Source organism: Amblyomma maculatum, chromosome 4, assembly GCF_055883805.1.
Source record: "Amblyomma maculatum isolate TAMU_Amacu chromosome 4, ASM5588380v1, whole genome shotgun sequence".
NCBI lineage: Eukaryota > Metazoa > Arthropoda > Arachnida > Ixodida > Ixodidae > Amblyomma > Amblyomma maculatum.
This window is the reverse complement of record NC_139347.1, coordinates 138,560,686-138,578,124: the sequence shown is the minus strand read 5'-3', so window position 1 is coordinate 138,578,124 and position 17,439 is coordinate 138,560,686. Positions and strand designations below refer to the sequence as shown.

General features: G+C 43.6%; 1 protein-coding gene and 1 long non-coding RNA gene across 2 annotated transcripts; one reads left to right on the top strand and one right to left on the bottom strand.

The window, feature by feature from the left end:
• The first annotated feature begins 1,849 nt into the window (after nucleotides 1–1,849).
• Nucleotides 1,850–7,252, top strand: LOC146193138 (uncharacterized). Its single transcript, XM_084602566.1, has 3 exons — nucleotides 1,850–2,322; nucleotides 4,819–5,020; nucleotides 5,379–7,252. Exons 1-3 carry the CDS (start codon nucleotides 2,279–2,281, stop codon nucleotides 5,442–5,444), a joined length of 312 nt encoding a protein of 103 aa, XP_084458692.1. The 5' UTR covers nucleotides 1,850–2,278; the 3' UTR covers nucleotides 5,445–7,252.
• Nucleotides 7,253–7,810: 558 nt separating this feature from the next.
• On the bottom strand, nucleotides 7,811–11,359 carry LOC146193137 (uncharacterized). The gene is made up of 3 exons (XR_014706783.1): nucleotides 11,254–11,359; nucleotides 10,955–11,020; nucleotides 7,811–7,943 (listed from the first exon to the last, which is right to left on the bottom strand). It is a non-coding gene; the product is annotated as an uncharacterized LOC146193137 (long non-coding RNA).
• Between the last annotated feature and the right edge of the window lie 6,080 nt (nucleotides 11,360–17,439).

The window sequence follows — 17,439 nt, the reverse complement described above, 5'->3', positions numbered from 1 at the left end:
TATACCCACTCCAGGGCGAAGGGCTCTATACTCCAATTAACCCGGTCCTGTACCAGCTGCATGCATTTGACCCGAGAATTCTTAACCTCATCCGCCTACCTAACTTTCTGCTGGCCCCTGCTATGCTTTCCTTCCCTTGGAATCCTGTTCATTACCCTAAGTGACCATCAGTTATCCTCTTCACACTACATGTCCTGTCCATGCCTATTTATTCTTGATGCTGGAAGTAGTAGTAGTGATGCCTTCTACTTCCAATGCTTCGCTACCTATCAAGCTTCAGTTCTTTCCCGAGGCTGTTGAACATTACATTAGTCTTCTGCATATTGATTTTCAAGCCTACCTTTCTACTTTTCCTGTCTAGATGATTCATTATTTGCAGTTCATCCCCTGAGTTACTTAGCAAGGGAATGTCATCAGCAAATCTCAGATTACTGAGGTATTCTCCATCTACCTTTACCCCTGACTGCTCCCATTCCAAGTCTCTGAATATTTCCTCTAAGCAAGCTGTGGATACTACTGGGGAGATCGTGTCTCCTTGCCTAACACCTTTCTTTATGGGAAATTGGTTGCTTTATGCAGAACTATGGCTGCTATGCAGCCACTATATATAACTTGCAGCACTTTCACGTACGGCTCGTCTACACCCTGGCTTCGCAGTGCCTGCATTACCGCCAAGGTTTCTACGAGTCAAATGCTTTTTAGTAATCAATGAATGCTATGTATAGACCGTTTTACAGAGCGAGCAGGAAAGGAGGAAAATACTCTAACCAGATTCCTTGCGCCGGCCCATTGTTGCCAGTACCGAGTGGGCTGTGCAATCGCACGCTTCATGCATAAAAGAGCGCCCTTGCACCTCGGTATATTCTCGTTTGAGGGACTTAAATATCTTTATTAGAGAGATTTAGCTTACCGGAGACGTATTACGTCTCCCGGAGACGTACAGACGTAGACGTATCGGACGCCTACTGCGCATGCGTGAAAATTGATTAATGGCGATTTCCACTGGTCGATCGGAGCTGGGCGCCCGAGCCGACCTAAAGCGCCACAGAGCGAACCAGCCTTGGTCGACCAGCGGAACGTGTAGAGCGCGCGGCGGAAGTAAAGCTGAGCCGGTTTCGAAAGTTGTAGCCGCATCCCAGCGCCAAAATGTTTGCGGTTGATAAATAGGCAGGAGTGCGGCACTCAACAACTTGCTTTCTCATTTTTTTTAACGCTGCAGACGTTTTTCGATACACGCACTTCGACATATTCGCGCAAAAAACGGTGACATACAGCGTCCTCTGCCGATGTCGCTGAAACGGTCAAAAACAGCCAGAAGAATCCAGCAGCATCCGGAAGTGACCGCGTCAGCGACTAGGACTTCCGGCGAGATCCGACTTCGGTCGGCAGATCGAGCTGGAGCGGCCCGAGCTGCCCCAAACGACCAGCGGAATACGCGCAACCTATCTTGGTCGACCAGTGGAAATCGAAATCGTCGTCCCGGAGCAAGAAAACGTGCTCCGTACCGACCAGTGGAAATCCCCGTTAGACGTATTCGGCTGACACCGGGCAAAACACGTTTTAGCTGTACGTATCGCCCATACGTAAGACGTATCGCTAGACGTACATGCAGATGATGATGATGGCTATCCAATAAAAAAAAAAGTTAGAAGTTATTTGTAATAAATACTTCAAATAATGTCACAAAAAGTCACATGCAGATCCCCCGAAGTCATCATGTTGACGTGTTAGCTGTGTTTTGAATAATTATTAATTTGAGCTCACTTTTAACCACTTTGCCACCTGCAGCAAGGCAGCAAGCCTGAACAATCCAAGCCTAGTTGCATTAAATCCGTTTGTTTTGGTGCTCGCATGGAGGAAGAAAACAACTGCTCGTGTTTGCTGGTGTTCGGTCGTGTGCTAGAATTTGCTCCTGCTATCGGTGCAACCTGCCCATGTTACGTTACATCATGCCGACAGCATCCTTCACCCTTCACGACAGGCAGCTTTTAAGCACCATATATCATGGGATGAAATTGAAGACATGCATAGATTTCAACGGGAGCGCGATATTCCAAAGCCTCGAAGGAACTTACGTGAGCGTGGTACCCTTCAACATCGGCGCCAACAACAACACAGTGTTCAACAGGATTTTTAGATTCTAGAAAGAGGATTTCGGAGAGCTGCAGTTAGCCCTCCTAATTCCAAATGAGGTCATCAGTGCGCAGCGTGTCAGAGTCTCCGGCTCCGAGGCACCTTGGCACAGCTCGCTTTTTACTTCGGTCATCTACTCTACGATATGACAAGTGGCTTGATCTGCAAGCTCTTCAGCGATTCTCCGAGGTAAGTAGCGCATGGTGTAGTGGCTGTGGTGGCTTGACGGTTACAAGCCAAATTATTGATAGCAGTGCTTTCTGTGTCAAATAAATATGCCCGCCGAAACATGTAAAGCAAAGCTGACTGGCTGTGGCGTTTCAGTAGTCATCTTTGAATGCGAATTAGCGCTAATCCTGAGGTTCAGAGCTTATCAAAACAGTCTAACACTTGTGCGACCGCTTATAGCGCTTTCAAATTAAAAAAAAAAAAAAAAAAAGGCCGGAGCGGATTTAAAGCGATAAATTCCTTGTGAGAAGCTGGGCGGGATATCGTATCATCCCGCGTGCACACTGCTACGCACTCTCGCGCTACTCATTGCACATCATCCCCATCAGCTTCCATGTGTGCATGAACGCTACCGAGCCTTCTACTCGATATAACTACGTAAAAACCCTACCATTTTGTAGTCGAAAGGCACCAGCGCTCATGCTCCTAGGGATGATGGCATGGGGCCAATGCTCTCTGGCGCGTAACGGCGTTGTGTCGTTTCTAGCAGGCGAGCAGTTTTGGCTACTGTAAAACATAATATACATTAACGATTGCAGTTGACTCGTGCCCAGTCACCGAACGTCTGCTGTAATCATTCAGTTTTTTTTTTATTTTTTTATTATTATTATTATTATTATTTTTTTTTTTTACGTCAATTAACTTAGGCACACTTGTGCAAAGGCATATATGGTTGTAGAGCTTTGGGAAGGTGCTCTCTTGTCGACATCGAATTTAGTGAAACTGTTTAACGTCCCGAATGCAACCAGTGCTATGCTGCTTTTCGATCTTGCCTACTAGCACAGCATAAGGTCATCAACATAAACACTAGCACACTTACAAGTCAATATTTTTTTTTATTAAATTAGGGAAGTCCACGGAAACACAAACTGAGAAATACGCAAAAGGTTGTTATCAGCACAAGTTATTTTTTAATTTGCTTCATGTATTAGAAATACTCAACACAGAAATTTCATAAAATTTTATGCAATAATTTAAACAATGTAAGCAATTTTGGATTTGGCCCTTATCGATATGAAAATCTATATTTGACCCTACTTTGACTGAAAATTTTTTTCAGAGTCATTTCTAGTCTGTTTGTGAAAATAATACCTGTAAATGATCATACTGTGAATACAGCTGATGAAGAGTTGTAATATTCATTGTCACACAATCAGCAGCACTGATTTGCTCTAAAGTGAGCAAATAAATGCTTAGTGGGCTTCTGCTTCAAGCAAAGATGTGAGGCTATTTTCTATTGGTAGAAATTAGTTGGAATGTGTTTAATGAAGAGCTATTTTAATTCAGTGCACCATTGTATTGCCGGGGAATGGTAAATGCACATAGGATGCAAAGCGACAAGACAGCGGCAAATATTGTTGTTTCTTGCCAGTTTCGGCTATTTGCTTATGTTGCTAAATGCAGAAAGCCGCTGCCAACAGGCTAAACTGAATGTAGTCTTTTATAAGTTATTTTGCGAGCTTTATGCACAAACTGCTTCGTCTGCTGCAGGCCTATGTTCCCAGTGTTTTTATCTTCTGGCTTCAGATTTTCCTGTGATCTCTTCGTATCCTAGACAGTGATAAGGAAGTAGCTATGGAGAAGCAGTAATTGAATTTACACTCGCAGTAGTCCACCCTATCATGCTAAAGCTGAGAAAGAAAGCTGTCAAGAATAAAATAGATTTGGCTCATTTCCATCTGCACATCAGCAGAATCTGGCTCATTTTTGATTTGGCAGATGATTTCTGTGAAATTCCTGGTCTTTATTTACATCCTTACTGTCTCAAATCGTTTGCAAAAGTGAGATGTATATATGATCTTTCAATTACAAAAAAAAAAGAAAATAACCTAGTGTAGGTTTCTGAATTTCGCTTGCTTTGAAAAAAAAAAAATCAAGTGTCGATGATAGCGTTGAAAAAATCCGGGAGCACTGCAGAATCTACACTGCAGAAATGTGAAAATCTAAGCGTTGCTGGTGCACACGATGCATCACGTTTGCTCTCATCATTATGAATTAAATGCACCGTCATTATCATTGCTAATGTCATCACTGCTAATTCCAACTTCATTGTCATCGCTACTGTAGACAAGGAGAATTTTGATGTGTGTTTCACGATCCCGAGCGTTGCACAGTTGGCTAAAGCGCTCGGATGGGGATGCGAGGGATAGAGGTTCGGCTCCCAGCGGAAACAGGATTTCGATTTTTTCTGATGGCATCATCATGACGTCATTTGATTGACAGCTATAGTGTGACCAAAAACGAATGCCGACAGTATGAGCCATTAAAGATTTTCACCTTAAAATTGATGGGCCTGTACGAGGTAACGCTAGTGAACTCGTCCAAAAGCAATGCAATAAGTATTATGCTACGGCACAGTAAAGAAGGTGCACACTGAAAGATTATTTTCTCATGACCACTTTATAGGGACTCTATAAGCGATCGTTGCTTGCAGCCGCTTCAATTTTTCCTCCTCAGGCGGTGCACGCAAAGGAAGGCCCCCGTGCTCAACTGCTGGGGTTTCATCATGGCACAGCAAGGCAAATTTGTCGACCGTCTGTGGCTCAGAAGGAAGACTTCTCTGGGCACAAGTGGAGCCTGTGCAGAAATATCAGGCACTAATGTGTACCAATGCCATAGTCTGCCAGTGGGCCATTTAAAGGCAGGCGTCACGATGCAGGTAAGCCTGTTCAGTCATGTCTTCATTGCAGTAACTAGCTGTAATATGTTTTTCATATTCAGGGGAGTGCATTTCCAAATTAAAGCCTAACATCTCTGCTGCGAAAATTCCACAAGTACTTTTATATTTTTTGAGTGGTTTTTGGGAAAGGGTACTCAATGACCCACCTCATGAAAAACAGCTTTTCATCTGTAAAGAAACGTGGCACTTAAGTATGTGATTGTGGCATTTTATAAATTTGTAGGAAAAAATTGTATCTAAAAACTTGCAACTGTAATTATATCTCATTATACAAAAAGAACAGAGGCACCTGTGTAGACCCGCATTGGTTATATTTTTAATTCTTGTTATCTTTTAGGGATCCTCAAGGAGACGGTGCACTTTGAGAACCTGCAGAAGATCACCATGGGTCATAAATATGTGATCTATAGTGATGCAGCCTACCCCCGATGGCCTCTACTCTACAAGCTGTTTGGAGGTGCCGTACTGCAGCCTCATCATGTTGCCTTCAACAAGGCAATGAGCAGTGTTAGGAAAGATGTAGAGGGGGGGTTTGGCAGTGTAGCACGGGATTTTGCTTTTATTGACTATTTCAAGAACCAAACTTTGAGATGGTAACAGATAGGGCGCATGTATAAAGTTGCGCAATGAACTTCTGAACATCTTTGTACAGCTGTCATGTGTCTATGTACTTTGTCTTGTGTCTGCCTCAGTTTGTCAGTACCTTGTGCCTTTTCAGACATAAGTCGGCCTACATCCTGCGGTAAAAAAATTTGGAACATTTTTTTTTTTTTAGGCTGCCTTTCTCAGTAAAATATAGACAAGCATGGCAAGCAGTGACCTTCATAGTTGAGGCATTTGTCAACAGTCGCAGAATTCATCTCTGTATTCCTTATAGCAATAATTGCAGCATGCAGTGGTGCATATCTTGTAAATAGGGTAAGTGCACTAGGAAACTTGGACATTAGAAACAAGTGGACAGGAGGCTTGCAGACTCACAACTGGATTTACTAAGTAAAGATGACACATATAAAGTGCACAACACCGCATGCTCAACGCTATACTTTTGCTTGCTGTATATATGTCCTCTTTCGGTTAGTAAAATACAGTTGTGAGCCTGTGTACGTTCATGTCCACTTCTGTTTCTGTTGTCCGTGTTTTCTAGAACAGTTGCTCCATTTCCAAGATGAGCATCACTGAATGCAACAATGCTACCCAAAGATTTATGCTGTTCATTTGTTGACGCTGTTATGCCGAGATGCAGCTTTATGAATTTTTTTTTATGCGAGATGCAGCAATATTTATCTCGATTGATTGCAGCAGTGCATGACTACTTTCTCGTTGTTCTCATCTCACAGTGTTCAACATGACATGGTGTGTGCGTGGTGGCGTTTAGGGTGGCGTGTGATAGTGTTCGTTTTCAAATGCAGGGGTTTTTGCCTGAGTGTTGTGTGCAGCGATATGACAGCTTCGGTTTGCCATCTCGCTACTTGGCGAACTGAAAGGACGCGATGACTTTGGTTCGGCGTTGTCTCCCATGCCCCTTTGACTGCGTGACCGTCTACCGGTGAACACCTGACAGCTGCGCTCTGGACCAACGGCTTCACTTGTTCCCAACGCTAACTTCGAACTGTTAGTGGCACGAGATGCTTGTGACCGCAAATATGCACTAGACCACCAGTCTGAACGCTGTACTTGAGTTGTGCTGCGTGGGCCGTCTCTAGTGTTTCACCCGAACGGTTGTGTGTGCATTTGTGTATTGTCTAGATTAAGGAAAGATGGCATCTGAGTTATAAAAGTGTCTGTATGTGTGAAGTGCCATCTGCTTTGGCGAACCACCACAGCTTGTCTTTGTCAGGCCGTCTGACGGCTTCAGTGAGAACCTGTGCTACCAGATGCAAAAAGTGATGATGCCATTTTATGGTTTTTCACTTCATGCTGCTAATTCACAGCTCATGTATTCATTGATCGCATGTGCTGCTAGAGTCATTATTCAGAGTTTTCTGTACACTACTGAATTAATTGTACTCTCATTGAGCTGTCATGTTGTCATCATGCCCGAGACGCTTTGCATTGTAGCCCCATCCAGTAGTGCAGCCAGAGCTCGAGTTTTACCAACGTTGGCATCAACGAATGCCGCAGATGCCCTCTCCCTCTGTTTCTGCACTTTTTTTTTTTTTTTTCATAAACTAAAGTCGCCTTTGAATCTCCTAGATTTTAACCCTGCAAAACTGTGTCTAGTCAGGCCAAAGCTATCACGCATATCTTTCTTTTCTTTTTTTTTTGCAGCTGTGGGTTTCGTGGACCCTGAAAATCACTTCGTGAGCCCTTATTTGAGAAACACTGACCTATGATATGCTTTTAGCAATTACCACTATGTGACGGGACATTTTGAATTTCTTTGGGTGAAGTGGTGACCACAGGCCACTAACAGTGTTTTCAACGTTGTAGCTGAGGCTCACTTGAGAGAGGTTGTGCACATATTTTTTTTTTCGAGTCATTGCATATGTTTACAATTCTAACAATGCAAATATTTCTTAAAATATGCAATTTAAAATTAGTGTAATGCCCTTTGCAGATAATTTTGGACCTGTATTTGCGAAACTGTAGCCTTAGCTACTTATGCACCATAAAATGCAAGAACAGAAACACACCGACAGCATTTGTGTTGCAAAAATGTATTTGGGATTTATTTGGCAAAGTGAACATGGTCAAGAGAGTTTTGGAGAAAATAAACTGGTGCTATCTGCAATGTGATATAGTGCCAACATAAATAACTTTCATTCTTTCATCAGCGCAATCAGCATCTTGTCAACTGATTGCCAAGATTTCACCAGCTGATCTTCATATGTCCATCTTCACACGGGGCAGTGTTCGTCACCATGTGCTGCATAAAACATCCGTGTTGTATTCTTCTACCTTCCTGGAATGAAAAGGCGCAGTGTTCACAGAAATTACTGTAAAATTAAAGCTGTTATGAGAAAGCTGGAGGTTGTTTAATATTGCTCTCCAGCTGGTATTGCAGTGAATAACTACGCACATGATTATTCATGAAATGTCTGGGCATATGGCATACCCCTATATCATGGCACAGAAGTGCACCAGTCTCCTCTTGTGAATGCACCTATCGGGGGTGGAATTGCCGCTCCATTTGCTCCATTCTGCTCCCAAACTGCTTTTCCTGCTCTATCCTGCTCCAAAATGCAATATTGCTCCAAAACTGCTCCAAACTGGCTGTTTTAATGTTCTACCATCAAATTTAGTGCAACACGCAAACAATATGTCTTTGCACCAGTGGCAAAGATATAACGCATCTAGCACTGGGCTTAATACAAACGAAATTTTTGTAAGGGAAGGAAGCATGTGGCATAATAAATATTTGTTTGTAAGTAAATTTAATATGAGTCACTGGCGATTGGAGATAATTGCAAAAAAACAATGCACTGTGCATGTGCCGTAGCACCTCCTCTCAGCCTTTTGAATCGCCGGTGGAGGGAGAAGCAAGAGCAGCAAGCGAAGCAGATAGGCGCAAACTACTGTGAGTCGTTCGGAAGGAAACTTGTACGACTGGAAAAACCACATGAGTTATTCTAATGGTTGCGGTCTAAGAACAAGCAGGCACTTATCGAGCCTCTTTTTCAGTAACAAGCTTGTCGGGCCTACGGCAGACAAAATCATACTTGAATCGTTATGGGTTGGTACTCCAAAGACGTCACTCACTAGGAAGCGTCTCAAGGGGAATAGGCCATGGTATATAGCAAGTACAAAAGGTTCATGGACAAGCAATTGGGTATTTTGATAATTATGAATCTTAAACTAGAATTTCATGAAAAAAAAAGAAAGGAAAAGAAAAGGCAGTGAATTCTCATTGTAGCAATCTACCTGGTGTGATTAATATAGCTGTGAACAGAACTGCACACAGGTTGTAGGGTATATCCCTTGGCACTTGCCCCAAAGGAGAGGAGAATAAACACAAATAGCATGCCTGAGTAATCACCATTTGAACGATTTACAACAGTCACTAACAGTGTTTCACAAGGAAGCCTGCTTTGGCCACTGTTGTTGAAAGTGTTCATCAAAGACATTGCCCACATCGACATATCCATTAAATTTGTCGTACATATATAGGGTGGATCTGGTACATATGATATGGGCGTGTCCAGAAATCTAAAATATAAATCGAGAGACAAAAAATTTTGGGAACCTACTGTCGAGCTTACGCCCTGAAACTCTGCTAGGTCTAATCCGACTAGCTGACGTCGCCCATGTCCAAGGACTCCAGGCCGTCATCTTTGCGGATAAGTTGACACCTATCTTGCTCCTGTTGGATATTTATTAGTTTTGCCACCACCACATGCAGATGACTGTTCTATTATGACCGGCACAGATGCAGACACGTTGACAAAGTAAAGCAAAGCCTTCCTGTTAACATTATTGTTGTGGCTTCAATCAAACAAACTTAATATAAATTGCTCAAAGACAACGCTAATTATTTTCCCAGAAAAGAATTTTTTTTTTAATCGTGCTGTCAGCAATGAGAGCCGGAACATTACAATTGTAGGCTCGTAGAGAATACTAAGTGTCACGTTCAACAGCAATCTATACTGGGACTTGCCTGTTGCTGGCATATGCAAAAGACTTTCCATGGTATTTGATGTTATTTTATGTCAGTGAACGCTCCTTCTGATGCTCATTGAAAACAAATTGAATCATTTTTTTACATCAACCAATGCATTAAGACCACAGTGGAGGGTGGAGTAAACAAAATATAATTTTGCCATCCTTTTCTTGAGGATAAATAAAATTCACCAAATGGGTAATTGCGGTAGAAATGTCTCTATAAAATATTACTTCTGAGCTTTTGCGTTGATTACGCACATTATGCTCTTAGGTCATGGTGCAATGTCCTAAGAGCTGGAAATGCATCACGCGTCCAGGCAAACATCACACAAAAGTGTGAAGCCGCAAAAAGAAAAAGCATATGGGAACTCCCCACGCTTTGCCCAATGATGAATACATTCTGGAGAGGGGTGCCTGAGGGCACACTGCACAGGAAGATACGGTGGCTGTTTGGGAGAAGGGACATGGCCATAAATCCATTAGGAGTTGAGTTCTACAGATGCTGTTTTGATCCGCTGTTATGTGACATCAGACATGCCCTGTGTTTTTCTGGCAGACAGACTCCTTGTTCGACTATTGCAACGCTATCGAAGTGAAAAAGGAAGTTTCTATGTCTCCTCGCCTGTTCCCAAGGTATGACTGCAGGAACATTGCTTACCAATACTGTTTGATTGACTAGCTGATTGACCCGGAGAGATGTGCCGTGTTTTATTGGCCAAAGTTCTGTGAGAGGGCTGGATTGATTGTTTAAAGGTTTCTTGTGGAGTAAAAAAAAACAATACTGGCCCTGGGCAAGAGGCTCAATAGTCTATCATTGCTGTGAACTTGCTTTTGACCTTTTGCTGTTAAGACCTTTGAAGTATGTACATAAGTCTGCAGAAGTGCAATCAAATTTCATTGTTTTTGTTCTCTCATCTTCGAAACATCATTCTTCTCTCAAACCGAAGACTCAGTCATGCCACCAAATGGAGTGTAGGTTCAAAACAGTCTGAGACAAGCATAACAATACACAAAGCATTGCGATGGTCTCGTGAGTGTGCACCATGAACATGAAAATTTGTGAATAATTTGTTTTCCTACTCATTTATTTCGTTTATTGCTGCTTTCATAGACCATTGCATTTTGTATAATGCACTGTTGCTGCTGCTGGTCCGTGCATAGATTTGGCATGAATACAAAAGCTAACAACTAGGTTCTAGTGCAGTTGTACTAAGCAGTCTTGAGTTTTAAACTATAGTAAGTTGTTAAGGCATTGAGATAAATAAAACTTTTTACAAATTGGTACTGCTCAAAATAACGTAAATATGTCCTCACCCCTCAGGGGCACTGACTGCAGGCTTGGTGTTGATGGCAGCGGCTCCACACTGTGCAGACTTGTGGCTGTGCCATGGAAGCAAGCAAACAAATGAAAGAAATAATTATTTCTGCAGCCATGAGATCTTGGGCTGTTTTCCGGTGCATAACAACATGCACGAGCTTACTTTAGCACTCTGGCTAAACCTTGTACACAGCAGTAAGAGAATCAAGACTGAACGTTGCAGTGCTTTGTAAATAGCTGTAACATGTTCAACAAGAACATTGAAGAAAGTAATATAAGAAGTGTTGTCGCTTACTATTCCGGGAGTTGTCATGATTGCTTTCATCATCATGAGTCTCTCTGGGCACCATGTCATTCAGGCACTTGCAAGCTCATTTTCATCTGAAAGGGAATAACCATATGAGACACAGATGATTGGTAATTAACTTGCCAACATAATACAGGATCTAATTGTGCAGCTGAAAGTTGTGCCAGGACACTAGAAAAGTGCCACGACGCAGACACTGTTGCCTTCATTCAATGCAATGGTCCTTAACAAGGATCCTTTTTTAATTTTCAGGTGTTTTTATAACACAATGAGCAAACCAGTTCAGCCTCTGCGACTTGTAAATGCTAATAGGACTTCCAGTGCCTGAATGTTTTGTCCAACAGCATAAAATATTGGCGCACTTCATTTCACGTGCTGACACAGGGACACAAGTTCATAAGCTTGGAGCAAAAAAAAAATAATAAATGACCTCTTGCAATATTTGGCTTTGGCACTGCATTCAGCATGTGCTGTTAGCTAATGGTGCCAGACAATTGTCTGAGAAGATAAAGTAAATCATCTTGCAAACAATTTTCATTTATTGTGGCTCCTGGTGGCTGTGCACATTTACATGCACATGTAAACAAAAGCAGCTACACGACGTGTATTATATTATGCAACTCGAGCCATGCTCAGCAAAAATGCTGAAATATCATGTATCTAATTCGCACAACGTAAGTGGCTTTTTACTTTGCGCTGCTATTCCCCAGCAATCGACTAGGCGGTGTTCAAACGGGCGGGCCGTATGTATCGTGGGAAAGCATCATCCACCACCACTCCTACTCGGAGCGCACGCGATCGGCAGGCGCCGAGTCACTGCCATTCCGAGCTACTCGAAAGTGCCGTTTTCCTCACATATGATAACTAATTGTTCCGCTCGGACAGTCCGCTGTCCAGTCCGATCGTCTGAACAGAGAAGGTAGTGGGTAGTGACTTACCAGAATCGTTTTTTTTTTTTTTTTTTTTTTTCTGACGCTGGATGGCTTGCAAAGGCCTTTGCGAACGCCTTCATTGCGCAGCGGATCCCTAGAAATCGTTGCAACTTCTTTCGACGGCGCCTTCTCCCTGCGCTGTACAGTGTATGTACAGGATGATGGCGATCTCGAGCTACTTGCTGGTCGTCCGCCGCACTGAAACGCTTGCGCATGATGTTTTCTTGGCACGGCCGGGGCAAGGGTATTACAGCATTTGATGACGCCAATGTGAAAACGGGAGAACTATGTGGCCCGTTGCGCACAGCAGCACTCTACAAGCACTCGTAGCACCATCCCATCGGCGCTTGGCTTAGCTTGGCGGCTTGGCTCCATGGCTGCTGAAATCTCGTGAGATCTCGCGAGATTACGGCAAGCTGGACGTCACGCGGCATACGTCTCCGGAGTCATACCGGCGTCTCCAGCGCCTGTACGTATCGGCAGTTTTCACGCATGCGCAGTAGGCGTCCGATACGTCTACGTCTGTACGTCTCCGGGAGACGTAATACGTCTCCGGTAAGCTAAATCTCTCTATTAGCGCCTCTTTTAGTGTAATGTCATCAGGGCAACAATGCGTGATCGTGGACTGCACAAACAAAGAAATCGCAAGATGATTGCTGAGAGCGTATGCGGAAAGCATGCAACGACAGTCCGAGTGCGGCTGTGATATATTTCTGCTTCACTGCTTTCTAGTCCATCCTGATTTAATTCGCCAGTGAAAGGTTTAAGTAAACCAGACAGACTTAATTAGTACCAATGACGGACTCACAAATATGATTCCCATTTTACTTCCTCCGCTGTAGTAAACACGCACGGCGGGCAGGCCGTGTGTGCGTGCGGGCGCGGCGTCCCGCTAGCCGGCCGCGCCAACGATACGGTGGATCTTTTCACTTATTGTTTTTCACTTGAACAATAAGCCTACGAAAAAAAAGAAAAAGCAACAACTTTCTTGCGGATCTGTGACCCATACCATGTTGTTGATAATTGCAATACAAACAAGGTTCTCAACACAGTCAGCTGCCGCTGGTGCGGCGCGCGGCTCATGTCTGCACTAAAACCCCTTGATACTTTGAAAGTTACGCCAACGATTGAACTTTGCCGCCGCCGCGCTACCTCCTCGCCTCCTCCTCGCTCCTTGCGCGCCCCTTCGCTGAAGGCCGGCTCTCCGCCCGATTTCCTGAGCGACGATTGGTCTCCCTGCCGTTGCCATTGGAAACCGACGCGCGTCCGGCGTTTTCCTTGTTTTCTTTTTCCTTCGCGCCATTTTTCTCCTAGTCTCGGCGAGCGAATATTGCGCGCTGTGCTTTTATTGCAGCGTGCAAGGTCTATGCCGTGCTGTTGCGCGTACAACTGCAGCAAGCGACCTGAAGATGGTTATGCGGTATTCATGATATCTCAAGGCAAGCGTGACGGCTTGCGCACGAGTCAATGATTCACAAGATTAGTCGAAAGACGTTTATTCCTAGAAACAACAGAGTTGTTTGCGACGTCGAGTGCCTTTCTCACTCCCCGTAATAACGCGTCACCTGACGCTGCGTTTTTTATTCCTGCTTGCTGCTCAATATTTTTGCGGCGGCAGCATGTTCATTGTATAAAAATAAGGTTGTCCTCTGCAGCATGCTGAATATTCTGCGAAGCTCCAAGGCTCCATCATTTAACACGCTTCGACTTCTGTACAGTCAGAAATAGGGCGCTATAATCTGCTTATTGCTGTCAGAAATAACTGGAAAATTAGTCTCTCGATTGCATTTGTCGCGATTATGCTAGGATCCCTGGCCTCCTTCACTAAAAATCAAAATTCGGGCTTGTAGAGGAGCTAGCCTTTCCAGCTTTTACTTGTAGTGTGCGTCGGCTACTCGGGAGCAATGAATGCTGGCCCTGAAAACTCTGGCAAGTAAACCCGAGGTATTGCGGGTAATCTGCACTAGATAGGTTGTATGGCATTTTTTTTTTCAATTCTTGAATGTGTCTTGCCATGCTTCGACGCACGCGTGGGTTAAAAAATATGCGTTCGTTTTATCAGGGATACGGCCAATGTGCAGGAGGTGTTCATATGATCACGCACGCTTCACTTTGACCATGACTACTAGGCGTTGGCATGTTACCTTCGCTTTGAAAGCTGGAGCTCTAAAAGCGCGATTCCGCGTATTGATTTATTGCGAGAAAAGTTATCCCATCGATGTCAAATCAGCCGGAATCATTGCATCAATTTTCTGTATTTACGAAACTTAAACAATCAATAATGATTATAGTTATTATGTAAAAATAGGGGAACATTTTGCGAGCAACAATTCTTAACACTGTAACATATTACTCATTTCAACTGTATGCAAGATTTTTTTTTTTTCACCTAGCCTGAGTAATTATCTCATCGCTCTATGTTCTAGCTACATTTCACTGAAGACCAGTTTGAGCCGCCAATATTACACGAACTGAAAAAAAAAACAGACCAAACGCAGTTCCATCAATTTCCTCTCACCGACCTCTCCTGAAGTAAAGGAAGCCTCCTCGACAGAGACATGAACCTCGCGCTGATAGTAGTCTGTTATTTCTGTGGCTTGCTCTTTTCCCACCTCCATTTATGAGAAAACAAGAAAGTATAAGAATTAAAAATCAATGTATAGTTGTCTCGTCAGATATTATGAGATAATAGAGATATGACTGACAACGTAAGTCAATGAAAATTGAAGTATATCAATGGGTCATGGGACTGCATCAGATTAAATAGTGATGGTTATGAATAGTGATAGGTAATGATGGTGACTGTTACGGATAATAATAGTAAATTATAGTAATAGGCCCGGATAGTGAGGTGATAGTGTTCGTTGCGGATAGTGACAGTTACGATAGGTCTCTGGCATTAGTAGATATAGTGATAGATAGGATAGCGTTAGTTAATGAATTGGCAGTTATATGCTTTCTCATTTCCGCACGTTGAAGACCTATGTGCACCTTGTATTTTTTTTATTTGATTGTTGCGTTCAATGAAATCAAGCTCTTTTACACAGCGCATGAGACCACAGCATGCTTGCCCCAGAACTTCAGTGTATCGGCAATAGGGCCCACCACTTCTCCCAGTGTACCCTGCTGTCTTTTAACCACACGCGAAGTCAGTGAGGGGCCACGTACTCATAAAATTATTTAATTACTCCATCAGCATCATATCAAGACTGCCGTGGCAAACCTGTTCCTTGCCTCGAAGCAGCAAGGAACAGCTCAAAATTTGATTTTATACAAAATTAACTAATGAACGCAGATTATCTCGGATCGCTAACTAGCACAGTGCCATTACACTTGGCCTAAGCTTTCCAACGGTATACGGTTCGGTGTTGCAGCTAAAATTTAGGTTTTAATTGAAATTTACTAAATATCAATTAATTTGGCCCAATAATTGATTGAAATACATGTAAAATTAACCAATAATCCAATCTCATGGTTGATCGCGTGACATATACTATGCTTAGAGAGATAGCTTGACAGTAGCGAAATAGACTAAGTCCTGCTTTAACCTTCTCTAATCTTGAAGTTCAAAGCACCAGCCTGGATCGTTTTCTGAAGTTTTACCACGGTGACAGATTTCACGCTCTAAAAAAAACAAACACAAAGTCAGAGGCAGTACTAGATTAAGTGCACAAAGTAAAACCTTATCATGAGACTTAAAAAGTGTCTGTAGCACAGAACTCGCCTGAAAGCTTTGTTTATCAGTATTCCCCATTCAAACAGTTCTAAGAAGAAACCAATCAATTCATGAACTTTACTATCGGCATTCTCAATGCTTTTCTCGCAATTTTTCAAAAATTTTGTGCACTCCTGGAGCGCAGACCTGGCCCAAAAGCTCGCGCTTCACTCACTGCTGCGGCCGGCCGGCGGGCGTCAGGGGGAAAAAGCGTATCGTGCGCAGCGCTCGCCGCCGCCGCGCGAGGAGAATCGAGGAGGAAAGCGCGGCGCGGAGGAGAGTGTCGCTACTTTCAAATTATCAAGGGACTTTAGTCTGCACTAGGGTGCTTCGATGCGCGCCCGCTCTCCGCTGAGGGTGGCGCCACTCTCGGGTCGTTGCCGCCAAAACCGGTTATCGGGAGGCGCCGCCGCCATTTTAACGCGATAGCGTTAAGGAGCTCGTGTCGCAGAAAAGCCGGTGTCGTCGGCGTTGGCCGTGAGGGATGAATCCCGGCATGCACATCATAAATAAAAAGCAACTTCCAAGATGGGCTGGGTGGGAATCGAACCAGGGTCTCCGGAGTGTGAGACGGAGACGCTACCAGTCAGCCACGAGTTTTTTTTTTTTTTTTGTGGCCGGTCATCACCAACACAAATAAAAACCAACAAAAACGCGCTACAAACAGAATGCTCACAGCAGAGCGGTTACCACAAGCATGACACTTAATACAGAAGCCGGCAGGCTCATACGAGTTGCCTTTGTCAAGTTAAAATTCCTTCAGCTCGCATAGTGGTTCGACTCTTGAAATCCAGTCTGGCACAGTGGTCTTCAATTTGTGCATTTCAACCAATGCGTGTATACTCTCGCGAAAGTAGAGCCTTGCAGGACGGGCGTCATGGCTCACAGTGAAAACCCGCCATTCTAGACCGCCATAGACTGTGCAGGCCTATTAGCATAACCGTATCAAGTGGAATCCCATCATTATTTTCAGTTGGCAGGAATCTAATCCCGTATGAGTCTAATGGCAATTCTTTTTTAACAGTTCGTTGCAGCACAACCCAAATATCGACGCCCTCCCAACAGTGCTGAAATACATGGTCTATTGTCTCTGGCTGTTTACATATTAAGCAAAGTGAACCCCATGGCAGATAAAAGCCCTTGCTTTCAAAAAACGTTTGTACCGATAATGTTCCTGTATGTAACTTAAAGAAAAACGTCTTTACCCCAGGATAAACTGGCATTCTTTTGACACGCGCTTCAGTACGTCTTGACCTAGACGGCCGCTATACAAGGCTCTGTACATAGGAACAGAGAAGAAGTCGTCACAAACAGCTTTATACAGGTTCTTCTTTTTCACTGAACTCAAGTATTCTGTCGAGAAGCGAGCTGACAGAATTCGAACACTGCTACACCGAATCTTTGCTGTGTTTGTATGGGCACCAAGCTGGAAAAGATGTAGTCGGGATAACCTGTTCCGGCCAATTAAAGACGGATGTATCGGGCTTGCTCACTTATTTGTGCGCCAGCTTGTAAACAGATTTATTT

Excerpts from the sequence above, each read along its gene's own strand:
- LOC146193138 (XM_084602566.1), top strand. The coding sequence starts at position 2,279 with ATGACAAGTGGCTTGATCTGCAAGCTCTTCAGCGATTCTCCGAG. Across the intron at positions 2,323-4,818 it reads CTCTTCAGCGATTCTCCGAG|GCGGTGCACGCAAAGGAAGG; the intron begins GTAAGTAGCGCA and ends TTTCCTCCTCAG. Across the intron at positions 5,021-5,378 it reads AGGCAGGCGTCACGATGCAG|GGATCCTCAAGGAGACGGTG; the intron begins GTAAGCCTGTTC and ends GTTATCTTTTAG.